The sequence below is a fragment of the Papio anubis genome, chromosome X, assembly GCF_008728515.1.
Source record: "Papio anubis isolate 15944 chromosome X, Panubis1.0, whole genome shotgun sequence".
Classification (NCBI taxonomy): Eukaryota; Metazoa; Chordata; class Mammalia; order Primates; family Cercopithecidae; genus Papio; species Papio anubis.
Window position 1 is genome coordinate 30,013,557 of NC_044996.1, and position 27,770 is coordinate 30,041,326.

Here is a 27,770-nt window from a genome sequence, read left to right on the forward strand (position 1 = left end):
ATGGCCCACCAGGTGACTAAAAAAAAAAAATCAGATCTCATGCACTCCTGCTTTTACTCTCTCTGTCCAATACTGAATGTGATACGTACTATAGCCTTTTGTCATCTTGTGAGAAAACAGTTCTATTTCTGTGTGTATGTGTGCAACCAAGATGTATATGTATCTCAATTCCATATATGTTAATGGGTTCTATCCAAACAGTTGGTCAGGCTTATTGTATCTTGTTACATTTAAAAAAAAAAAAAAAAAAAAAAAACCTTCATTTAAGAACTAAATGACCTAATAATAAGAATTAGCCTTTTACTACAAGTTTGGCCAATGACCCCAAATTAGGAAAATATCCAAACTGGGTAGTTTGACTTCCCCCCTAGTTGCAAACTGCAAAATAATGGTACCCCATTTACTGCAAGAGAAAATATAGGTGTCAAAGTTGAATGTATAGCATCCTAACAGGAAGACCAGGCATCCCATAACCTTGAAATGCTCAAGGGCAAATCTGGGTTGTACTAGTAGTAGACTGGATTCTAAGCTTAACAAAGTGAATCAAATAAAACATAAGCTGATGTTGAAACATTATTAACAGAGTTTAAAGCTGTTCCTCACATTTTTAATTCTGTGTCCATTCTACCCCAAAGAATATCTTAAATCCAGCCCTTTATTTAGAGCAGAGGACTTAATCAGAGGCATTCTCTATAGACTTATTCTACCTGTGCACTACCACAAAGTTTCCCTGCCTGTAACAGCCAAACAGACAATTACCTAAGCTTGTCTCCGTACTGACCTTATCTCTTAAGAGCAAATTTCAGAGGAAATGAATAAGTATTTGATAAGCTGTCATGTTCCTTTTTGGGCTTGCTGACACACTTTTTTTTCTGAAGAGAGCTGCACACTTGGAAATATATTGTGCATTTTTCTACCTTGACTCAGCATCTTACAATATGTTAGCATGGCAATATTTTAGATATGGCAAGGATATGACCTTTCTGTAAAGGTGCAATTTATTACATACTGGAAAATAGCAGGGATGCTCATGTTGGGAAAGAAAAGGTGAAAAAAAAAAAAACTTGATGAATAAAAGGCCAGCCAAAGAAGACAGGGAGTAGGCTCATCAACTGGGAACTTTGACAGCAACAAAATCGAAAAAGCACTTACCTTTTCCAGGGAATCACTCCAAAAAGATAAGATAATCATCAATCCTTTATTTGGTTTATTAATAGCATCAGTCTCTGAATATTTTTATAAGGAATTATAAGGAATATTTCAAGACAAATTAGGTAAATAAGGCTTTCAAACACTTTATTTAAATGTGAAAGACTTGATGATTCAAAAAAAGCTTTTTTTAAAAAAAAGGCTCTTGGAAGTGAACATGCAAACATAATTCATATGTTTAGGATTATTCCAGAATGAACACATTATAGAGTTAGAATTAGTTACACTTATTACAATTTAAACTCAAGCCATATAATTAAAAATTATTAAACCTATGCAACTTAGTATGAAAGTAGGATTTTTAAATTCCTTTACAAGTTAAAGTGATGCTTTTACCTCAAGAAATGGTAAACCACCCATAATGCATTACTGGGGCCATACTCCACTTTTTCACTCCCACAGCATCCATATTAAATGCTCAGAAATCAGGTCTTGACAGTACATGAACAGTAGCTCTGTCTCTCAACAGTTCACTACTTAAAACCAAGTTCACCAACACTCATACACAACCCAAAATTCCAAGTTATTATTTTACAGTGAAGCTTAGCCTTTTCATATGGCCCACGGACCAGAGTATTTGCATTGACTCATTCTGCCTCTAAAGACCAGATCTATCTGGCTCTAAAGACCAGATCTACCTACACACGGGAACCTCATTTATCATGTACTTATCAACTTTCATTGTTATTGTTTCCTTGTCTTTTATTGTTATTTTCTTTCACTGTCTTCTATCGTTATTGTTTTCTCGTCCAACGAGACAGTGAACTGAGAGCAGGGACCAGGTGTTTTTACTTCTATACCCTCAGTGTCTTATTACATTGTTGAGTGAATGAATTCTGTGCACCCTGTAGCAAAGTGACATATAATCAATCACAAATCATGAAAATATAAATGTGAGAAGAAAATACCACATAAAATTCTGACTCTCGTGTAGGTTTCAATCACTTGGAATTTTTTTAAAAACTTAATATAATCATAAACTTTCCAGTGGTTTTGTAGGGTTACTTCAAAAGGAGGCTGGTTACAAATCAGTTATTCATGAGCTGCAGCTGCTGAAGTTTCCCTTCAAAATGAGGTTTTCCATGTAGTAGAAACAACTAGGGCAGAGGTAAATGAAAAGAAAAACTCATTTCATTGGATTTGTAATACAATTTCAAATCCTGTAGCATCAAATACGATAAACATGTTTAGAGCGTATCCAAAATTTTCAACTCCAGGTTGGTCTGTGGATTTTACTGTCCAACATCAGAACACTAGGCAAGAAGGTTGCTTTCAGAATTAAACAGAAATCCTTCACTCTTTTTCTAGTGCTTGTTTTAACACACAGTATACAGCTTCAAAAATCCCAAAAGAGCCTATGACACCATAGCTAGTGGAGAACTTGGCAAAGACAAGGGACACCAGCCAACTTCCCACCATACAATCAAGCAAGACATTTTAAAATTAGTAGCTATCAAATAATATTTCACTAAAAATGGAGCTTTTCACAAAAACTGAGGATTATTTTTATTTATATTTGGCAAGAATTGACATTAATCATTTATAAAGTATTCATTATGCTTTAAATTGTTTCCCATTTGTAAATATAATAACTGAAAATAACCTATGGAATTACTTTTTCCCAATCCTCATTTCAAAGCTCCTCACTATGTACAAAAGTCCATTTCAGCTTTGACATCATGCTAGATGCTTCCATTACAGGACTACAATGGCTTCAGAAATTCATTTGTAGCTCACTGAACTGTATTATCTACAATATATAAGACTTAGCATATATTTAAATTATAGAAAATAAAGTACAAGGTGTTTTATTTTTCTTCATGGGGCTTTCAGGCAGACATCAGGATCTTCTCTTATCCCTAAAGAAAAATAACAAAAATCAAGAAAAAATAAACTTGCAAGCTATTAAAATTATAGATTAACGCATACTTATAAAATGTCCAACTGCATAAAACTCACAATGACACAACACAATAATATACCACAAGCAACTATTATTTAAAATTGAGTTATGAAGAATGGAATACTAGGCAGAAAAAAACAACTAGCCAACTTGGAAATTAGAGTTCTATTTGCATTTGTATTAAAAAGGCTATTCATTAATTTAATTCACCACTTGAGTCTAATTGTCAGTTTATGCCTGAGCCTAGGTCCCTGTCAAAAAGGGACATAACAACTCATTTTCTTTTATCATAAATATTTATTGTTTCAATCAAGGCCGATCCTCTTACTCCAAACAAATGATAAACCCCATTCAATAGAGGAGTAAACAGCCACGTATCAGATAGCTACAGACATTGGCTGGTATTCAGTCTTTAGCACGACACATACACTAAAATAGGTTTGCTCAGGATATGTAATAATTTGTGCCAGTGGAACAATAAAGTCTACTATTTAATTTCCTTTGCTTCAGAAAAATGTCATTAATTCAAGCACCACCGATTCAGAAACCAGAATCGTGTGTGCCAGGCTAACGTTAGCTTTCATGTCCCTGTAGGAAAAAAACAGTTTACTAAGCAAAGGTAAAGCACAGCTCAGGTGTTCTCTGAATTATACCATCTTTCACATTATTTGTGTCTGAATTAGTGAAGTGAAATGATACTTAGCTACCTATAAAAGGGACAGGAAAGAACAAGATGAGACAGACAAGAGCAGTTAAAATGTTATGGGCTTATAGAATTTTTGATGATTTTACAGCGATTTATTAAAAGTTTATAGAATAATAGATTAAAATTATAGCACATAAATTGTCACCTCTCATTTGACTTGCTGGCTACATCTACTTTCTCTTTGCATTTTTCTTACATAACTTCTAATTGATTATATGGTTATGAATAGGTTGACTCATAAATCTGAGCTTCCAAACCCTGTCAAAAATTAAGAGTAAATCATACCTGTAGTACCTTGTGTACTTCTAGCTGAGGACTTCTTCTCAACTGGATACTGCAGAGGTATTACAATGCCTTGATCTGGCTTCTGAAATGCTGAAATGAGATTTTTTATTTTCCGAAAATATCTTTTATGTACCCCAGGTGCTGTCTGGAAAATAAAAGGCCAAGAAAATTATTTACCTATCTCAAAATGATACAAAAAGACCTACAAAATGTGCTAGGGATGCTAAGAGAGGTAACAGTTGTGTAACTTGTTGAAATATTTGAAAACATAAGAAAGAAGGAAAAACAACATTCCAGAAGAGTTTACTTTGGTTGGCTGAATTTCCCTGCAAGAGGAGCTAATGAGCTGTCATTTCAGTTCTCCCAAGGGTGGTATTAGTTTGTACAAGCTCTTGCTCATCGCCCTGCCCTTCCTGCCTGCTCCCCATCAGACATCTCAAACCTCTAAGGGTATACAGGCCATTACCCACAATGAATTCACCAACAGAGGGGATGCAGTTAAACAGGAAAAAAAAAAAAAAAAAACAGATCCTACAGGTCATTAATAAAAAGCCTGAGGAACAACAACAAAAGAAAAACCAACAACCCATCCTCCCTGCCATCATCCCACAATATAAAATGCTACACAGGAAATTAAAAATTGGCTGTTATGATACACACAGTGCACGGCTAGTTCAGTCCTCATACTCTTTCACCTCATAATATTTCCTGCGTCATTATTCACATTAAAATTTTTCCTCCTTGGGAAACTTCCCTATACTCCCAAAATTATTCTCTTCATCAGCATGTCACTGTAACAAGGTTTTCTCTATGACATGAAAATGAAAGACTATATAAGGTCACCTTTATTTATTTGTGTATTTTTAAAGAGACAGTTATTTGCAGGTAACTATTAAAATGTATTCCTTTCCTGACATCAGTTGTCTTGCAAAGAGACTGCCTGAAATCAACAACAATTTCCTGCAAAAGCTTATGAGCCAAGCTTCAGGCATCAGCTCAAAACTGTCATTTTACATAAAATAAAGTAGTATTGCTATGAGCAATTGAACAATGACTAGTATTTTTTTTAAAGTTGCTTTTCAGCTATTCCATCTGGAAGATTTTTGAGGTGGGAGCTGTTTGTTTTTTTAGAATTTAATGAGAAAACATGAAGGCTGGCATGAAGACTTCTGTCAGCTAGAGAGTGGTATGCTGAAGATAGCATACTACACTATCCATAGTAACTCTCAGTCATTTCCTTATGTTGGGGTAATTTTTCATTGAAAACATGACAAAAATTCTCTTTAGCTCTATATTAGTGTTCCCCCATATGTTCACAGTAGATGTAGAACACTCTCTCACCCAGCTCCACCCCACTCTCTCACCTACCCTCCACCTTCCTAAAGCTTGATTGAGAACTCATCCAAAATAACATGGCCATTCTTGCAGAAATACAAACAGTTCTTTGGTTCCAGGATAGAATCTCCAAATTGCAAATGCAGGCCATAGGCACAAATTGCCTCCTTATACTCTCCTCAGTGCACTTTTTCATTTGCAAAGCACATTCCTATCTCTTGCCTTCACTATTTCCTCACAAAATGGCAGTTATTGGCTTATTCAGTTATTCCCATTTGACAGATAAGAAAATGTGAATGTAAAGAAATTAATCAGCTTGCCCAAAGTCACACAGACAACCAGAGGCAGAACTGGCTGTGAATCCCAGGACCCAGTCTCTTGCCTTTCAGATTAGAACTGGATCAAACAGGATCTAGCGAAGCTAGGGTCATCAACCAGAAGAGAAACTGTACACTCCCCAAGTGTGGAAAGATTTCAAACCACACATCTTTTTGGCTGTTCTTGTGGCTTGTAAAACCATTTATCAACAGAAGCATAGCCGGGCACAGTGGCTCACACCTGTAATCCCAGCATTTTGGGAGGCTGAGACCTGTGGATCACCTGAATTCAGGAGTCCAAGACCAGCCTGGGCAACATGGTGAAACCCCAGCTTTACTAAAAATATGAAAATTAGCCGGGCGTGGTGGAGCACACCTGTAATCCCAGCTACTTGGGAGGCTGAGGCACGAGAATCCCTTGAACCTGGGAGGCAGAGGTTACAGTGAGCCGAGATCGTGCCATTCCACCACTCCAGCCTGAGCGACAGAGTGAGACTCTGCCTCAAAACAAAACAAAACAGAGAAGCATCATTTTATGGGTACTGATATGTAGTTAACACTTGATTATCCATGCTAACAGAGAGGAATAATAGCACTGGAGGTATGGAAGCTATTTGAATTGGGGATCTGATGTTTCATAAGCAAATGACTGGCCTATTTTACAGTGTTTTACTTAGATTAATAAGGACAATTATTTAACATCTGCTGATCTCCTGATCATATACCCAGTAAAGCCTGAAGACAGTGATGTCAACACATTTTAAATAATGTATTGCCAACAATTCACATATTAATAAGGGAAAGTAGATTGTAGAATTATCTAAATTAACAATTTAGCAAAATTTTAGTCTGAGTCATATAAGATAATACACTAGGCAATGATTTAACCTAAAAATCTCTCTAAAACTAGAAATACACATGATATCTGTCTTTCATAATTCTGTGGGGCCAGGGTTCGATTTCATTACACTCTTTAAAACAAATCTCACTTACCTACATTTCTAGCACAATATATGCACAGATGATGGCGTGTTACTGCCCTGATTTTTCCTGCAGCATGGCAAACTAAAACATTGTTCCAAAAATCAGTATTAATATCTATCATTTACCCAGCTTTGAAAATACATTTATCACAAGAATTGTACCACTGACAACTCTCATCCTGTCACTGAACTCAGCTATTCTTCAAATTTGCACATCTCCCATACTGTCACCTCTTAGTTATCCATGGAAACATGTATTAGATCACAGCTGGTTTTCAATATGCTCTAGAGAAATTTCTTCCAGTCAGGTGGTATGAGCTCTGAGAATATATACTAGTTTAATATTCACCTTAGAACAGCACTGCTAATAAGGTAAATTTAGTAGATAGAAAAAAACGCAATATGCATTTCAAAAATTAAAGAACTTTTTAAACTATTTTCTATTTGGGGATAAGTCATGCCAATCTTCTGCTCTCTTGATGCAGAAAATTACAATATTATTAAATAAACAAGGTCAGATCAGACAACAGGATGAGGGGGCATTTGTGTTCAATAAGCCCTCTCTTCTTTAACATGATCACAAGCATGTAACAATCTCATATGATGTTATACTCAAAATGCAGGAAAACAAGTTTAAAAACAAAGTTGTTAAACCCTAAGAATTTAAGATCCTTTCGTTACATAATATTCTTCAGCAGCTGAAGGGTATTTCTCTAGGGAGAAGAGCTATTTCTGGTGAAATAATATACAAACATATATGTGTATGTGTGTTTTTGTCAGTATATGTTACATGTAACTTTCTTCATAATAAAGTTTAATTTCTTATTCAATCATCTCTGCAGTGATACAGAGAATTTTTTAAATAAACAGCTATAAATCATTTTGATTAGAAATGGCATAACTTTATCTTTAGTTAGTATTATAGTTTTAATCATCCTTACATAATACAGCAACAGTATGTTTGAAAACTTGGCCTAATTCATCTCAGTGGTTCAAAACATTTGTGGTCTGTAATTTGTGCTTTCCAATTTACTGATAAATTAGTAAACGGGAGAGCTATTTTAACATTTTGAAGTATAGACTTCAGAAAATTTTAAATGTATAGATTGAGTTATTAATAGGAGCTGTGGCAATTTTCAGGAGTTCACTTTTTTGAGGGCTCACTGTGTGCCAGGCCCTATGGCAAAGAGCTTCTTTATGTGTGTTATCTTATTTACTCTTCAAAATGAGCCCTGTGCATAAGGGAGGATTCTTAGGCTCAGTTTACAAATGAAGAAACTGGCTCACAGAAAAGTCAAGTAACCTGCCCAAGATCATAGACCTATCAGAGAGGAGGGGAGACCAGACCTGGAACCCAGATTTGCCTAGTTTCTTCCCAAAGCCGAGTTTCTTCCACTCATAACTGTTTAATTTCAAGTTATAACTTCCCAAGGATATTGTAGTCTCTTAGAAAACAAGCATCATGGTTTTTAATCTCCCATAATACCAACACACATATTGGTATCATCTGGTAAATAACTGTTCATTTAATTATTTTACCTGCTTTTGATATGCTTTCTAAGATTTCACATAGTCACTAAAAGTTTGACATAACCCTTCAACATTTTTATCTTTCTCCTGAAGTCATACAACTCTGCAAAATGGTGGCTAAACAGGACTGGGACCAAAATTCTCTAAAGCTTTCTTAATGACCCAAGAACAATTTTTGATTGGAGCTTTAAATATTTCAACCTTATGAATACTTCATAATGTAGAATTTGCTCTTTTATAAAACCAGCCTAAATTTCAAACACCTCCTTGACACTCCCAGAAGCAAAAATAAATAAAACTATACCTCAGCACTCCAAGAACCTGTTTCTGTCTGGGACACTCGGTATGTATAAATGTAACCGTGATACCTGTGAAAGAATAAACTTCCATTACTAAAATATTCCAAAAGGACAATGGATACTGTAAATTTAAGCTTAATATTATATATAAATGTCACTTATACTAGGACACACGTATATGGTGCCATTGCATTCACAGGAAGCAAAGCATAGTGAATCTAACTTGTCTCCATATTGTAACTGCCCAACCACAGTTTCCAGTGAGATTTATCTTTTCATTTTTTGAAATATGGAAATTCATGCTCCTAAAGATTTGTCAAGTTGAGAGACTATTTGGACAGAAAGAAACTACAACAGGGACCTGTTGTAATTGATAAAACCATGAATTATTAGATAGTTTTAACAAACAATAGACTTATTTTTAAGTACATATCGAACCTTAAGGTGAAAACATTTCACTGGGATAATACACTATCAGGCCTACATAATTATTAATATTAATAATATTTGTTATAAATATAATAGCAATAGTATAAGGATGTAATACTATAATATGAATATGACTATATTTTTATAAAATTACTATTTTAATGTATAGCAATATAATATTGCCACAGTCATGTATCACTTACCAAGGGGGATACATTCTGAGAAGTGCATCATTAGGTGATTTCATTGTTGTGCAAACATGATAGACTGTATTTACACAAACCTATATGGTATACCACCTAGGCTATGTGGTATAGCCTATTACTCCAGGCTACAAACCTGTACAGCATGTTACTGTACAGAATACTGTATGCAGTTGTAACATAATGGTAAGTATTTGTGTATCTAAACCTACCTAAACATAGAAAAGGCACAGTAAAATACAGTATAAAAGATAAAGAATGGTATACCTGTTGAGAGTACTTACCATGAATAGAACTTGCAGGACTGGAAGTTGCTCTGGGTGAGTCAATGAGTGAGTGGTGAGTGAATGTGAAGGCCTAGGACATTACACTACTAGAATGTTATAAACACTGTAAACTTGGGCTACACTAAATTTATTTTAAAATATTTATATTTCCCGGATCATGAGGTCAAGAGATCGAGACCATCCTGGCTAACACAATGAAACCCCGTCTCTACTAAAAGTACAAAAAATCAGCTGGGCATGGTGGCACACACCTGTAATCCCAGCTACTTGGGAGGCTGAGGCACTGAGGCAGGAGAATTGTTTGAACTCAGGAGGTGGAGGTTGCAGCGAGATGAGATCACGCCACTGCACTCCAGCCTGGGTGACGGAGCGAGACTCTGTCTCAAAAAAAAAAAAAAAAAAAAAAAAAATCTCTTCAATAATAAATTAACCTTAGCTTCCATTCTTTTACTTTATAAACTCTTAAACTTTTTAAACTTTTTGACTCTTTTATAACACTTCACTTAAAACACAAACACATTGTACAGCTATACGAAACTGTTTTTCTTTATATCCTTATTCCATAAGCTTTTCTCTGTTTTTAAATTTTTTATTTTATGTATTCTTTGCTATTTAAACTTTTTTGTTAAAAACTAAAACACAAATACACACGTTAGCCTAGGCCTACAGAGGGTCAGGATCATCAGTATCACTGTCTTCCACCTCTACATCTTATCCCACTGCAGGATCTTCAGGTGCAGTCACACACAGGGAGCTGTCATCTCCTATGATAACAATGCCTTCTTCTGGATTACCTCCTGAGGGACCTGCCCAAGGCTGTTTTACAGCTAACATTTTTTATATAAGTAGGAGTAGATTTTAAAATAATGATAAAATGTGTAGTACAGTAAATACATAAACCAGTAACACAGTAATTTGTTATCATTATCAATTATTGTGTACTGTATATAATTGTCTGTGCTATACATTTTTTTCTTTTTTCTATTTTTTTTTTCTTTTTTTGAGATAGAGTCTCGCTGTATTGCCCAGGCTGGAGTACAGTGGCACAATCTCAGCTCACTGCAACCTCGGCCTCCCGGGTTCATACAATTCTCCTGTTTCAGCCTCCCAAGTAGCTGAGGCTACAGGTGCACGCTACCATGACTGGCTAATTTTTGTGTTTTTAGTAGAGATGGGGTTTCACCATATTGGTCAGGCTGGTCTTGAACTCCTGACCTCAGGTGATCCACCTGCCTCAGCCTCCCAAAGTTCTGGGATTACAGATGTGAGCCATCACACCTGGCCTGTGCTACACTTTTATACAGCTGACAGCACAGTCGGTTTGTTTATACCAGTGTCATCACAAATACATAAGTAATTCACTGTGCTGTGGCATTACAATGGCTACAACATCAGTAGGTGATAGGAATTTTTCAGCTCCATTATAATCTTATGGGACCACCATTGTATATGCTGTTCGTTATTAAGGAAAATGTTGCTATATTGCACATGACTGTATTACTATATTACTCTATAATATATTATAAATGAAATAATAGTAAAAAAATATGAATTCAAAACAAGTGCTGCTTGTTTTTATTATATTTTTGTGGAAGAGCAACTCTAAAATGCTGTAAACTAGGACTATCTCCAAAGTGCCTTAGCTGTAACTTTATTTTCCTAAAAGCAGCTTATCCTTTTAAATGGGATAAATATTCCCCCCCATTACTCAGTTTATATCTATATTGCATATCTGTCTAATTGATTTCTACTACATGCCAAGAGTTTTACTTTCTGCATTAGTCTGTTTGGCTGCCATAACAAAATACCATACCTTGAATGGCATAAATAAAAGAAATTTACTTTCTCACTGTTCTGGAGGCTGGAAAGTCCAAGATCGAGGTGCCAGCAACGTAAGTTTCATTTTGAGCCCTCTTCTCTTGCCTTGCGAGTAGCTGACCTCTTGCTGTGTGCTCACACAGCCTTCTCTGTTGTAATAAGGCCCCCAATCCTATCATATTAGAGCCCCACCCTTATGACCTCATTTAACTTTAATTATCCCCTATCTCCAATTACAGTCATGTTGGAGGTTAGAGCTTAAACATATTAGGGGGGAACACAATTCAGTCTACATCATTCCACTGTTGACTCCCAAAACTCATGTCCTTCTCACACTTATACCATCCCAATGGCCTCAAAATAAATTAACTAATTGTAGCATCAACTTAAAATCTAAAGTCCAAAGTTTCATCTAAATAAAATTAGATGTGGGTTAGACTAGCAGTATTATTCATCTTGAGGCAAAATTTATTTCCAGTTGTGAAACTATGAAACCAGACAAGCTATGTGCTTCCAAAATATAATGGTGCTACAGGAAGACAATAGACATTCCCATTCCAAAGGGAGAAATTGGAAGAAATAAAGGGGTCGCAGGTCCCAAGCAAGTCCAAAACCTAGCAAGGCAAACTCCATTAGCTCTTAAGGCTCAAGAATAATCCTCTTTGATTCAATACTCTGCCTTTCAGGTTCACTGGGAAAGCAGCATCACCCCCACAGCTCTGTAAGGTGGCCACATCCTTTGGCTAGGGTGATGGCCCCACCCATGTGGCTCTGTTGGATGTCAGTCTCACTTTCTGAAACCAAGGTAGAGGCAGCCTTAGCCTCCAGGCCTGTGTACTCTGGGCCTATAGTAGGAATGGCAGCCATGGTGATCTCTGTATCACCCTCAGGGTCGTTCTTCCCTTTTTCTTGAAGGATAAACCATGTTTGCAGCCAAATAACTATACCATACTGTCCTGTTCTCTTTGGTCCAAACTGGTAATATTTCTGCTGCTTTTATCCAAACTCTATTCCTGACTTCTGCTGAGATGGCTGGTTAATATCATAAGTAATCTTAAGGAGTGATAGATAATCCAGCCACACCCTAGTGTTGTCTCCAGCACAAGCTTCCTCATTTATTGCAATACATAAAGACTCAGAATTTTCCAAATGTTTAAGTTCCAGTTCCTTTTTGCTTAACAATTCCTTCTTCAATTCATCTCTCTCCTTTTGTATTTTACCATAAGCAGTCAGGAGGAACTGAGCCACTCCTTTAACATTTTGCTTAGAAATCTCCTCAGATAAATAGTCAATTTTTTTACTCGACAAATTCTACCTTCTTCAAAGTACTAGAACACAGTTCAGTCAAGTTCTTTACCATTTATAACAAGGAACACCTTTCTCCCAGTTCTCCCAGTTTGCAGTAACATCTTCCTGATTTCCATCTGAGACCTCATCAGAATAAATAGTTCTACCAACATTCTGTTCACAGCCATCTATGCTTTCTTCTAGAATACACCTTAAAACTTCCCCAGTCTCTACTCATTACCTAGTTCTAAGGCCACTTCCACATTTTTGGATATTTGTTACAGCAGTACTCCTCTTCTCAGTGCCAAAATCTGTATTGGTCTGTTCAGGCTGCCATAATAAGATACTATAGACAGGGTGGCTTAAACAACAGAAATTTATTTCTCACAATTCTGGAGACTGGGAAGTCCAAGATCAAGGTGCCAGTACGGTAAGTTTCATTCTGAAGCCTCTTCTCTTGGCTTGTAGGCAGCCACCTTCTTGCTGTGTGCTCATATGACCTCTTCTTTGTACATGCATTCTTCCTTTTCTCATAAGGTCACCAAGTCTATCAGATTACAGCCCCATCCTTATGATCTCATTTAACCTTAATTACATCCTAGAGGTCCTATCTCCAAATACAAGCATATTGGAGGTAAGGGTTTAAACATGTGAATTTAGGAGGAAAAAAAGTTAAGTTTATAGTACATGCATTATCTCCTTTGGACCCCACAAAAATCCTATTAGGTTTATATTGTAATATTTATTTTACAGATGAAGAAACTGAGACTTTGATACGTTAAGTAACCAAAATCAGACTAGAGATTAAAAAGCAAAAATGGGATTTGAATCAGGCCCATTTCTAGATACCCAGTTCCTGATCCCCACACTGTACTGATACAGATTATTTGTTATATTTTAGTATATATAGTAATGCCACTTAATTTGCCTAATAAATTTTACCTCATAAAACCGTAAGGTAAACTTTATAATGAATTGTTTCAGATTTTGAATGTGAATCTAAATCTATTGTGAATCAATTGAATGTGAAACTAAATCATTTATTTAATAAACTTTCTGATTGCTATTCTTGGGCACAAGTTTGAGTCAATAGAGATCTTTGGTTAGGACACGTGCTTTTTTTTTTTTTCTTTTTTGCTTTTTTTTTTTTTTTTAAATGGTGTATTGCTCTGTCACCCAGGCTGGAGTACAGCAGGGTGATCGTAGCTTACTGCAGGCTTGCTCTCCTGGGATTAAGCGATCCTCCTGCCTTAGCCTCCTGAGTAGCTGCCACTACAGGTGCACAGGGTCTTGCTCTGTTTAGTTTAGTTTTTGCAGAGACAGAGTCTGGCTCTGTTGACCACAATGGTCTTGAACTCCTGGCCTCAAGCTATCCTCCCACCTAGGCCTCCCAAAGTGGTAGGATTACAGGTGTGAACCACCACACCTAGCCAGGACACGCACTGAACTCTGGTTAAAATCAATGTGTTTACAAGCAGAAGGTCATGCTTGACTTGATGATCACATTACCATTAACCTCCTTTGGAAATAAAAGTATTTAAATACGTGAATTAAATTAGACTTACGTCTGTAATCCCAGCACTTTACTTTGGGAGGCTGAGGTGGGCAGATCACCTGAGGTCAGGAGTTCGTGACTAGCCTGGCCAACATGGTGAAACCCCATCTCTACTAAAAATACAAAAATTAGCCGTGTGTGGTGGTGGACGCCTGTAATCCCAGCTACTCAGGAGGCTGGGGCAGGAGAATCGCTTGAACCCAGGAGGTGGAGGTTACAGTGAGCTGAGATCGCGCCATTGCACTCCAACCTACGTGACAAGAGTGAGACTTCATCTCAAAAAAAAAAAAAAATTACTACATCTTTCATCAATATCCATCAGGACTGATTACCTAAAGGGCAAAAAATATCTGAAATACACTATTCAGATTTACTTGATTCATGACACTAAACAAAAGGTCAATTTAACTACTGATGTGGATTATATGATGTTTTATTTTTTACAAAGGATTGCCAGAATATTTAGATCATATCTAAAATAGCTTGATATATTCCTATATATAATATGCTGAATAAATATACAATATTACAATGTTAAAGTCTTTTGTCTTTTTAAACACTTGAAATCTACCTCAAAGCCCACTAACTTCAGCAAGTACTCTATGGGGAACAAGGCAAGAGCTTTGATTTCCATTTTTTACCATGGGAACTCAACGTAAGCCTTTAAGTGATTTTCTTAAAGCCATATAGCAAAATGGAGATGGAAGCAGTGAAACAGCATAGGTTGTTAGTTCCATTTTCCCTATGAGAAACGATTAATGGCAATAATTCAGTATCATGAGAGTGATGTGGAGATTCATTATTTAAAATCTCAGCAACAAAATAAGCAGAATGGTAAGCAACAAGTTTTCCACTTTCTAAAACAGTGGGTCTCTAAAAAATGCAATGATTCTATCTCCCTACTATCATTCAGACGTATTTAGTCAAAGTAAATGAGTCTGTTTTGAGAATTGTTTCCTAACGAATCTGATCTTATCTCACTTTCAGTTAAGCAGCAGGAACCTGAGTACCACTTCAAAAGTTCCTACCTCCTTCAGTTTCTGAACAACCTGGTGTCAATGGTACATAAAACTTCTCATGATTAACTCATCTAATATTAACAATTTCTTTCTCCCCACAACCCCTCTAATTTCTGAATGAACAAAATTGTCTCACTCCTCAAATAGGCCAGCAGTTTATATCTTTCACTTTCAAGTTACTGAAGTAACTGACCAAGGATCCCATGTAGTCAACTCTTACTATAATATGTCATACATGGAAGAGATCTAAAACAGTGCAACTCAAATTGCATTCCCAGGATAACAGCATCAACATCACCTGGGAACTTGTTAGAAATGTAGACTCTCGGGCCCAACCCAGACCTGTTAAATCAGAATCCGGATTTTAATAAGATGCCCAGGTGATTTGTGTGAACATTAAAGTTACAGAAGGACTGATTAAAATGCAAAGAGAACGCCCACATCTCATTGGGAATATTGATGGCAACTTCCCTGATGTCAATCGGGCTTCTTCCACCTGCCCAGGGTACTTCTGTACCACCTCCTCCGTAGTCATTCAGTCTATGCTTTAAGAATGCAATTTTATTTTAGTATAAGCTGAAGGTTTGTCAGTCATTTCAGTCTTCATAGGACAGTGTTTCTGAACCATTTTTTCCTTTCTTCCCCAATAATATTTCTTAGTTTTATTTTCTATAGCTTCTATTATAAACCAGTAATTTTGTAATATAAAATTAAACTAAAATATTGAATATGCCTTTTCAAACAAAACATACTCTGTCCCTGTCCATGGAAAATCACTAGTTATATAATAAGAGCAAGTTATATAATAAGAGCTATAAAACCATACATATTTTTGACTGCATAACCTTGCTTATCTTCATATACTTCAAGGAAACAAGTCAAGAGGAAAAAGCAATTTGACAAAGATTTTCATACTAGCCCTATTTTAATTATGAAAACATTGAACTAACCTAAGTACCCCTAAATAAGGAATAATTACTCAAAATAGGGGAATTGTTTTTAGGTATAACCCCAAAAGCACAGACATCAAAAGCGGAAATAGATAAATGTGATTACAACAAACTAAAAAGCTTCTGAACAGGAAAGGAAACAATCAACAGAATGAAGAGACAACCTACAGAATGGGAGAACATATTTGCAAACCATACATATGATAAGGGGTTAATATCCAAAATATATAAGAAACTCAAATTACTCAATAGAAAGAAAACAAATAATCCCATTTAAAAATGGGCAAAGGACCAGAATAGACATTTCTCAAAAGAAAATATACAAATGACAAACAGGTATGTGAAAAAATGCTCAACCTCACTAATCATCAGAAAAATGCAAATGAAACCACAATGAGATATCATTTCACACCTGTTAGGATGCCTATTATCAAAAATAAGAGAGGATGCAGAGAGAAGGGAACCCTTGCACACTGTTGGTAGAAATATAAATTAGTACAGCCATTATAAAAAATGGTATGAAAGTTCTTCAAAAAATTAAAGATAGAACCACCATATGATCCAGCAATCCCACTGCTGGGTATATATCAAAAGGAAATGAAATCATCATGTCAAGGAGAAATCTGCACTTTCATGTATATTGCAGCATTATTCACAATAGCCAAGACATAATGCAATCAACCTACGTGTCTATCAACAGATGAATGGATAAAGAAAATGTGGTGTATATACACAATGGAATACTATTCAGCCTTAAACACAAAGGAAATCTTGTCATTTGCAACAACATGGATGAATATGGAGGACAGTATGTAAAGCGAAATAAGCTATGCACAGAGAAACAAATACTGCGTAGTCTCAGTTATACACAGGATCTTAAAAAGTTGAACTAATACAAGCCAAGAGTAGAATGATGGGTGGCTACCAGGGGCTGGTAGGAGCGTGCAGGGTGGGGATTGGGAAATTTGGGTCAAAGGATAAAAAATTTAGGTCAGGAGGAACAAGTTCAAGAGATCTATTGTACAACATGGCAACTATAGTTAAAAACAATGTATTGTATTCTTGAAAGTTGCTAAGAGTAGATTTTAAGTGTTCTCATCACAAAATATAAGTATGTGAGGCAATGCGTATGCTAATTATTCCAATTTAGCTATTACACATGTATACATATTTCAAAGCATCATGTCGTACACATGATGTATTGTATATATGTCGTATACATATATACAATTTTTGTCAATTTAGAGATAATATATAAATTACAAAAAAATAAGGGAATTATAGCAGAAAAAATGGTTCAAAATTACACTTTCTCTGTCAAAGGTGAAGGTTTAAAATATTACGCTGGCTAGGCACAATGGCTCACGCCTGTAATCCCAGCATCCTGGGAGGCTGAAGTGGGTGGATCACGAGGTCAGGAGTTCGAGACCAGCCTGGCCAACATGGTGAAACCCTGTCTCTACTAAAAAATACAAAAAAAAAAAAAAAACCTGCCAGGTGTGGTGGCACGCACCTGTAATCCCAGCCACACAGGAGGCTGAGGCAGGCGAATCGCTTGAACCTGGGAGGCGGGGGTTGCAGTGAGCTGAGATCGCACCACTGCACTCCAGGCTGGGCGACAGAGAGAGACTCCATCTCAAAAAATATAAATAAATAAATAAATAAATAAATAAATAAATAAATAAATAAAATACTATGCCAAAATTCAAAAGTATTAGAGTCCTAGGTTTTCAAAAAAACTTTAAGTATGTGGACTATGTTGACATAAAATGATAGTATGTGTAAAAAGTGGGCACAAGGAGATGCCACTCTGATTACAACTATTCAAAACTGTCTGTCCCTGTGTGTATATACACTAGAAGTAAACTTAAACTAACATAAATGCATTCTTGCATGTTATTTTTTCCTATAGTTATTTAAGTGAATACTTTTTTAAGAAAAACAAACAGAATTACAATTTGGAGGCTTACAAACCTAGCCTCAGCAAATCACAACTCATAAAAAGATAATTCATTTTTTAAATTGTTACATCCCCTTTAGGATTATATTTCCTCTGACTCCCTCCATTAATACAGACAAACCAGCAATGTCGTGTAATTTTAACTTCCTTCCTCATTAAAGTTTTTTTGGACTTTTTGATAATCCTAGAATTTAAAATGCATCACCAAAAAAATCAGAAAATGAATAATTGTTAAAGAACGGTGGAGTTTTATCATTGCCATTAATTTATTTTAATTACTATAAAGCATGTGTTAATCTAGTCTCTGCTGATATTGAAATTTGTCTTTATTTCATCAAAAGTTGTCCCTAACTGTAAAAAAGTGTTCAGGTTAGAAATGGACAAGAAGCAACCAACCTGACTTGTTTCTTATTTTCTCAGTGGGTCAGTGTTGGGGACAGATCCTGGTTTAGAACTGAAAAAACCACATCAATTCCTTTTTTATACCACTTCAAGGACTACACAAAAGAAAAAGTTTAGCTACACCTGACTTCTTCATGACACTGCAAATAAAGCAAGCCAGTACCTATGCCCTTTATGTCTATATGAACTAATGCTACATACAAAATTCAGACACAACTATAATGATTTTTTTTTTTTTTTTTTTTTTTTTTTTGAGAGGGAGTCTCCCTCAGTCGCCGAGGCTGGAGTGCAGTGGCGCAATCTGGGCTCACTGCAAGCTCCACTTCCCAGGTTCATGCCATTCTCCTGCCTCAGCCTCCCAAGTAGCTGGGACTACAGGCGCCCGCCGCCACACCCGGTTAATTTTTTGCATTTTTAGTAGAGACGGGGTTTCACCGTGTTCGCCAGGATGGTCTCGATCCCCTGACCTCGTGATCTGCCCGCCTCGGCCTCCCAAAGTGCTGGGATTACAGGCGTGAGCCACCGCACCCAGCCTACTATAATGATTTTTAACAAATGTTTCAGAACTTTTATATCCAGAGGAATAGTATCCCACACAAAGCCATTATTTTTGAGACTATACTCTGATTCAAGAGCTTTCCAAACTTCCAATGGCCCAAACTTTATTCTTTCAGAGAGAATTTTAATTTTTGAAACAGTTGAAAGTCATTCAACTTCAAGTCTGACAGTAAAACTATCTGATATTTTGATAAGTCATGAAAATAAATATAATCACTTCTTCCCCTGAACTTTCATATCAAGTTTTATTTATGTATACTTATGTGGGTCTAACTTTGTATTACAATTATTTATAGAGCTTTTATTTATATTAAAAAACACGGCCGGGCGTGGTGGCTCACGCCTGTAATCCCAGCACTTTGGGAGGCCGAGGCGGGCAGATCACGAGGTCAGGAGATCCAGACCATCCTGGCGAACACGGTGAAACCCCGTCTCTACTAAAAATACAAAAAAATTAGCCAGGCGTGGTGGTGGGTGCCTGTAGTCCCAGCTACTTGGGAGGCTGAGGCAGGAGAATGGTGTGAACCCTGGAGGTGAGGGAGCATGCAGTGAGTGGAGATCGTGCCACTGCACTCCAACCTGGGCGACAGAGCGAGACTCTGTCTAAAAAACAAAAACAAACAAACAATAAAAAAAACCACATATTACATGTTAACTTTACAAATATTAACTCATGTCATAATCGTCATAACAACCCTGTGAGGTAAGTACTCTCATTATCACCATCTGCTGTTTTACAGGTAAGAAACCTGAAGCACAGAAAGTTAAAGTAACCTGCTCAAGGTAAAATAGCTAGTTAAGGGTCAGAGCTGGGATGCACACCCAGAGATCTGGCTGGAAGATCTGGGCTCTTAACCACCATTCTGTGCTGCCCCTCTCTTATACTAGAGGGAATGTATTAACAAATTGGTCTTTAACACAATTCCAAAAGCACAATTCTCAAAAGGGAGGGAATCTGCTTGGACATGGAGCTGGAACTGCCCACCCAGAGAAGGAGGGCAGTGGAGGGAGCTGAAGGGAAGCGGCCAGGTGGGCAGAGCCTGAAAGAGATCAATCCAGACTCCCCCTTTGCTTAAGCTAAATTACATCTTCAGACTAATCTTGCAACTTTAATTTTACATTGTCAGCCGGAGTCAGTACTTGGCTTATTTGCCATGAATTATCCATTTGATGGTTTATATGTGGCAAACTTAATCCTAGGCTGGTTTTCAGGCTCACTTTACCACTGGATTGTATTCAGGAAATCGAAAACAATGTTGGTGGCCTAAGTTATCATGAAGATAAATGTGGCACTAAGGCACATATCCAATTGAATTCAAAAACTAAATGTCAGTTGTAATTTCTCACTAAATGAAGTTATAATTTCAAGTTCTTTGCCACACTGTTCCCCTTTAATGCAACTGATAAACTGGAATTTTATTTCATCACTGCTCCTCCCTCATTTCTCCAGTTCAGTTGTTTGACAGGCACTTTATTCCCAGTTGTACCTTTAAAACTTAAAGGACAAAAAGATAATTATGCTTTTATCTAAAGACATATATGTCAAATGACTTCATTATGTGTCCTTGACGCTAAAGAATTATAACAGCATTTCTTCTTCCAAATCTTCCATCAGATAAGTAGCAAACAAAGGCAGATATGTCCAGAAGAATGCCAACTATGGAAATAAACTATTTTTGAGCTAATTATTTTAAATATTTTAAATTAGTTCTCCTCTTATCACCATCAAACAATCCTACTGGGCAGTCAGAACTTCCCCAATAGCTGTCTACACTGAGGGTGAGAATGGAAGAAATGTGAGAGCACATATGTACGTCGGTGAAAAGAAACTTGATGTATCTAAAAAAACAGAGGGAATAAACTTTAAAAAAAACTATCTGCATTAATAAGAGCATTCAGTACACTGGATAAATACAAGAACAGAACATAAAATCAGTAGCTTTCCTATGAAACAGAAAATATAGTGGAAACAGATCCCATTTATATTTAAAAGCAGCATACACATTCATACACACAATAACTTGAAATAACAAAAATGTGTAAGACATACAAAAAGAAAACTATAAAACTTGATTGATGGATATAAAGGAAAAAATTATAAATGGAGAGACTTATGGGAAGGGAAGACTAAATCATTTAAAGATGACAATTCGTTCTTAGTGTATTAATAAATTTAATGTAACCCCAATGGTATTTTCAAAAAATTTTAGTACATAATAATTGTACATATTCATGGGGTACAGTGTGATGTTTCAACACATGTATGCATTATAATAATCAAATCAGGGTATTTAGGATATTTATCACGTCAAATATTTATCATTTCTATGTGTAAGAACATTTCAACTAGTCTCTTCTAGCTATTTTAAAATACATAAGATATTGTTAACTATAGTCACCTTACTGTGCGACTGAACACTAGAACTCATTTATTCTATCTAACTGTATGTCTGTACCCGTTAGCCAGCCTCTCTTCATCGTCTTCCACCCTTCCCAACCTCTGGTAACTAGCATTTTACTCTCTACCTCCATATGACTGAGGAATCCCACTACAGGGTATCTACCAAAAGGAAAGGAAATCAATATATCAAAGGGATACTTGTGCCCACACGTTTATCACAGTACTATTTACAGTAGCCGAGATATGGAGGAGTCCAACAACAGGTGAATGGACAAAGAAAACGTGCTATGTATATACAATTGAATACTATCTGGCCATTAAAAAGAATGAAATCCTGTTATTTGCAGCAATGTAAATAGAACTGGAAGTCATTATGTGAAGTGAAATAAGCCAGGCACAGGAAGACAAATATCATGTGTTCTCACTCGAATGTGAGAGCTAAAACGTTTGGTCCAATGGATTTTTTTTAACTTAATAAAATGATTCTAGATTTCATTTCGAAGAACCAACAGATAAGAACAGCAAATAATTTTTAAAATGTATTAAAACATTATCATACTATAGTGCTATCAGTGCAAGAATAAACGGATCAATTGAGACAGATAGTCCAGAAACAGTAACTGTTATATATAAGAATTTAATATATGGTATAGTCAGCTAGCAAATCAATGAAGAATGGAAGTTGTATTTATAAATTATATTAGGACAATTGCTACCTATCTGAAAACAAAATCAAATTAGATCCTTTATCCGCATCAAAATAAAACTCCAAATGGAATTAAAAAGGTAAATGTAAACTAACAAAACCATAAATTTAAAACAAAAACTGCAGTGAAGTTTTATGACATACCTCAAGGGGAAAGGACTTTCTAGCCAAGGAAGAAATCAAACACAAAGAAAACAAGTAACATATTTGACTACTAAAAAGTTTGATTTTTGTATGTGTCAAAAAAAGTAAGGGCAAACACCAAACTTTGAAAAGATACCTTGCAACAGATCAAGGATTAGTGTGTGTGTGTATATATATATATACACACACACACAATTATATATATAATCCTATTATATATAATATATTATATATACAATAGGATATTATATATTATATATAATAGGATTAATATATTTTATATATATACTAATACAGTGTGTTAAAAAAAAAAGTATGATTCAACTGGTTAAATGAGAAAAATACACAAAATGCCAAATCATGTCAGGAAATACAACAGCTTAACAACCATATAAAATGACAGTCACTAATCAAAGGAATATAAAATGAGAAAAATAAAGAGATAGCGTGTAAATATAAAATAAAGAATGACACACCAAATGTCAAAGGAAAATTTTCTTAACTATAATATCCATTTCTAGTGGGGGTGTAGTGAAACGGACACTCATGCATTACAGGTGAGCATGTAGATTGGAATAACCATTTAGGGAAAATATCTCATGATCATGTATATATCAAGAATCCTAAGCTGTTTATGTTTTCTGACCTAGAAATTCCACTTCAGAAATTCATTATAAGGAAATAATCATAAATACAAGGAAACTTTAATGTACTGAAATATACATCCTGATGGAATTTATAATAACAAAAATATGGAATGAGTCAAATGTCTAAAAGTAGGTGACTGGCTAAGCAAAATATGGTATACTTACTAGCTAGCTGGACTACCATGCAGCCATTAAAAATAACACCTTAAAGTTGTCTCTAAGAACATTATATATGAGTGTATTTTTTTCATGTTAAGTGGGAAATGGGAAGTGTATACAATTGTAAGAATATAATCATACTTTTTTAACACACGTAAATTTGTGTATACACACACACACACACACACACACACAAACTAATCCTTGATCTGTTGCAAGGTATCTTTTCTAAGTTTGGTGTTTTCCCTTACTTTTTTTGACACCTACAAAAATCAAACTCTTTAGTAGTCAAATATGTCACTCGTAAGAATACAATTGTAAGAGCACACGTGCTCAAAAAGCAATTCATCTTATTAAAATATAGAAGAAAATTCACCTAATTTTTAGCAATAACAGGGTCTCGTTCTGTCACCCAGGCTGAACTCCAGTGAGGCGATCTCGTCTCACTGCAACCTCTGCCTCCAGGGTTCAAGCAATTCTCCTGCCTCAGCCTCAGCCTCCCGAGTAGCTGGGATTACAGGTGTGCGCCACCAGTCTGGCTAATTTTTGTGTTTTTAGTAGAGAGGGGGTTTCAACATGTTGGTCAGGCTGGTCTTGAACTCCCAGCCTCAAGTGATCCTCCCGCCTTGGCCTCCCAAAGTTCTGGGATTACAGACGTTAGCCACCATGCCTGGCCTAGATAGGTTTGATTTTAAAAAACACCTTTTTGATCACAGTCTAGGCACTGTGATATGAAAAAAAGTGTTAATTCATTAATACAATGATTATCTGAAGTTTACAGCTAGTCTTTAGTTAGTTTCACACGTATGTTCAACATTTTATCTCACTTGACTTCTTTCCCAAAATTATCTGGAAAGTAAGGCAAAAATAAATAAATCATATCCTTATATTGAATCAACCTTCTTGTATTGGTTTACACATGATGTTTCAGTAGACGTAAAAATTTGAAAAAAAAAAAAACAAGATTAAACTAAACTTATCTCAGAAAAAAATAAAAAATAAAACTATAGATGCTTCTCTAATTTCTATTGTCTATATGTTTCAATTTTTCTATAATGAATAGGTATAAGGAACTATTTTTAATAGACTTATACAAAAATCTATATTTATTTAGAGAAAGTAATTGAAAGAAAAACTTATCACTTAAAATGAAGGTGAGCAATCCTACAAATGGAAAACTCCTTTAGTGCTTTATGAAGGAGTTCAATTTTCTAAACCAGAACAGAAGAAAAGGCCATATCTGAAAGCCATGATTAGGAGCTTCAGAACTGGGGAAAAGGGCAAGCATCGTTTGAAAGTACAGTTTAAAGTACAGTTTGAAAGGCATATGAAATGTATTATCTCTACAATAAAAATATAAAAACTATAGCTCAATTAAATCTTCTTGGTTAATAGGAGTAAACAAAAGATAGAATGAGAAACCATTCTGAGTAAACCCTACATTCAATGCATGTTTGTCAGCTATACCTTGTTGTCCATGTGTACATGACACCATTTATATTGTTATTTTGACTACATATCATAAGCATAAGTGTTTTGGTTTAAAATGAGTACATGGTTTATTTCTAAATAAAATTTGATTTTATAATTACAGTGTAGCACCAAAAAGAGGGAATGAATTTTTTACATTTGTCAAAAGGGACACTTAACTCAAAAACGTTGAGAAACTGATAAAAGGCAATGTATCCTTATATCTTCCCTCTGCAGTACATTCTGGCTATCACCCTAACAGTCTCATAAGACTTTGAGTCCCCAGTGTACCATTTGAAAGACACCGTAAGGGAACTCCCAATTTGTCTAGTATTTTCCGCTACTTCACAAGGCAGTTTTCATGGAGAACTAAGAGTCATAAAAAAAGCATTTATGCAAGATTCACTTTGGGCAAAAACTTAAATGCTTGAGAATTTCTCACCTGCCTAAGTTAATTCCTCATGTGGTTCTGGCCTACATAGGAAAAAGGCTAAAGTTGTCCTTCTCTCTTGTATATGGTACTTAAGGCAATCTTTTGCAGAAGGTAGGATACACATTACTATTCCTGTTTTATAAATATGGAAACTGAGGCCCAGAGAATTTGAGTGACTTTCCCAGGGTCCACACCCTAACCTCTCAATGTTCATTCCTTTTCTTGCAGTAAAGAATAGAATTTGCCTTAACAGTTTGTTAATTCAAAAATATCTGCTGAGTGCCTATTACGTGTTCCTGTGTTCCTGGTGATGGAGACAATGTCTCCGCCCTCATGGAGATTATATTTTTGCAGGACAGCCCAGCTATAAGTAGGTAAACAGGCAAATTATCAAATAGTTTAAAGCTCTTTGAAGAAAAATAAAGAGATGGAGTGAGTGTATCAGGGACAGAGAGAGGGCACTTGTTCTAGATAGGTGGCCAAGCAAGTCCTCTCTGAGGGAGGAGGCAGTTGAACAAACATGTGAACTGAAGGTATTTTTGGCAGAAGGAACAATAAGCACAGAAATCCTAAGTGGGGGCATTTTTGAGGAGCTTGAGAAACGGCCAGGAGCCTGGTGAGGCTGAAGTCTTAGGTGTATCTTGCCTCTCACTATACCCTGTTGTCCCTCCCCTGCCCAGACTTGTTTTGTACGTTCTTTTTCACCTTTGGGTTAAGGAGCACATTATCTCCTTTGTCAGTTTCCCTAAAGCAGCGCCTTTCACCCACCCACTCACTCCACCTTCTTTCAATGAGAAAAGAGCCTAAGAATCCTAGCTGATTTTCATTGCCCTTCCCTAGGTTCCACACGGGAACATAATTATATAAGCAAAACATAAAGATTCAAGCCCAAGACATTCAATAACTTCCACGTATTTCCCTGGAAGCCTTTATGAAAAATGTATTTAGCATGACCTGAGAGCTGCCACAAACAAGGCTTGACCATTTTTGAAAACCAATATACAGTGAAAATCCTCTAGCACCAGCATCAGGATAATCTTTCTTCACTGACCCATAAGGTATTTCAAACTCTTGTGGGGTATCATCAGATGCTGAACTTACTACCAAGCATTTAACCTCATTTGGTTTCTGTCTAGAATCTACTATGCAGGGCTGCTGTTTTCATGGATTTTTTTTTATCCTGCTGACAATAATGCTTGAGCTAGGTCCTTCCTTAGAAATGCCCCCATGATTCCTAAAAGAAATCAACTGAAAAGAGAAGATAAAATAACAATATATTTTTGGTATAATGATAATACCAATAGCTTACATTTATTGAACATTTACTAGGTGTCAGGCCCCAGTGCTAATTTTTTTACTGCATTATAGCACTTAATCTTACAATCCTATGAGGTAGGCAGTAATATGATACCTATTCAATGGATAAGAAACCTGGGGGACTGAGAGGTTAATTTGCCCAGGTCACAAGCCTAACATCTGACTAGCACAGGACAAAGTCTCAGATCTGCCTGACTCCGGAGCCCTGGAGCAAAGACGCAGATGAATTTGATTCAAAATGAAGCCTTAGACTGAGACATGTCTAGGCAAATGGCAAAGCTGAATCATAACAAGGGTGTTTTCCCTCCATTCCCTTTAAGACTATTGTGAGTCCTAACGTTTATCAAGAAGGGTCCTATTTCTGAAATCCCCTGCCCTTCCCCACCCCCCACTACTTTTCTAAAGGATGCTACATCAGCAGATCCAGAGAGGTGATTTTACTCATACACATCCCCCTCCTCTCTCAGCATCTCGACTTTACTGGCATTGCATTCTTAAAGTAATTGACTCTGTTTCTTAATGTGTCTCCTCTCCCTGAATGTCATGCCCTTCCTTTGGGATGACACTTCAAAAGTCGTTTAAAGAGAGCTAGAGTAAGGCTCCCAGGGCACCACCCGATAGGGGTCAAAATAGAAGTGGGGAGCCTGGGTCTTTCCTGGAGCGAAAGTAAACTCTAGACCACATTTCAGCACCCGAAAGGGCATTCTCTGCAGCTGCCCCAAAAGGCTCTGGTGAGGGCCTTCTGGAGAGCAGGAGGCCCAGGGAATGAAATCCCCAGCGAGGGACTCAGGCGAAAGTGTGTTCCACCACGGCCCTGGGCTGGACTTGAGGGCGGACCATGGAGGAGGCGTCGGCGAGCTGCTAATGCCGGCGCCCCTGCCTGCCTCGGCCTCCACCCTGGCCCCAGGTGCCGCTGCCCACCGCCCACACCCTCAGCAGGCCCATGCCCACTGTATCATACTCACAGCACACACAGGCAGTACACTCCTGGCACGCTCTCGCTGTCCCTCAGCAAATAGCTGCCATCCAGCCCAGTGGCAAGCAGGAGCTTCTCGCCTGTTTCCCTGCTGATTTTGCCATGATACACAGCCACTGCGTCCATGGCCTGGTGGACTCTTGGGCAGGCCGAGGAGGAGAACTGTACAAGGGAGATGCCACTGCTACTGCAGCCAGGCACAAGTCAACCACCTGACTCCCAGTTCAGCCAGATGTGCAAAAAAGAGAGAAGCACCCAAACAACAGGATGTTGTCTACTTGCCTTAAACCTCCTTCTCACACTTCAACTAAAACGAGCTCAGCAATTTAGTAGCTTAGTTCAATCGAGCTTGCCAAGGGCTTCCATCTCCTGACCCCCAACACAGGGTTCATACAGAGCGGGGAGGAACATTGGAAGAAGGATTTTGCAAGATTGGGACTGTACTGCCAACACACACCCTTGCACTCAGACAGGGATGCTTA

General features: G+C 36.8%; 1 protein-coding gene across 1 annotated transcript; it reads right to left on the bottom strand.

Annotated features, from left to right (window-relative positions):
• Nucleotides 1–228: 228 nt before the first annotated feature.
• On the bottom strand, nt 229–27,770 carry SH2D1A (SH2 domain containing 1A). Its single transcript, XM_003918244.4, has 4 exons — nt 27,278–27,770; nt 8,573–8,636; nt 4,104–4,248; nt 229–3,068 (listed from the first exon to the last, which is right to left on the bottom strand). Exons 1-4 carry the CDS (start codon nt 27,412–27,414, stop codon nt 3,028–3,030), a joined length of 387 nt encoding a protein of 128 aa, XP_003918293.1. The 5' UTR covers nt 27,415–27,770; the 3' UTR covers nt 229–3,027.

Excerpts from the sequence above, each read along its gene's own strand:
- SH2D1A (XM_003918244.4), bottom strand. The coding sequence starts at position 27,414 with ATGGACGCAGTGGCTGTGTATCATGGCAAAATCAGCAGGGAAACAGGC. Across the intron at positions 8,637-27,277 it reads GTGTACTGCCTGTGTGTGCT|GTATCACGGTTACATTTATA; the intron begins GTGAGTATGATA and ends ATTCTTTCACAG. Across the intron at positions 4,249-8,572 it reads CAGGTTCTTGGAGTGCTGAG|ACAGCACCTGGGGTACATAA; the intron begins GTATAGTTTTAT and ends TTTATTTTCCAG.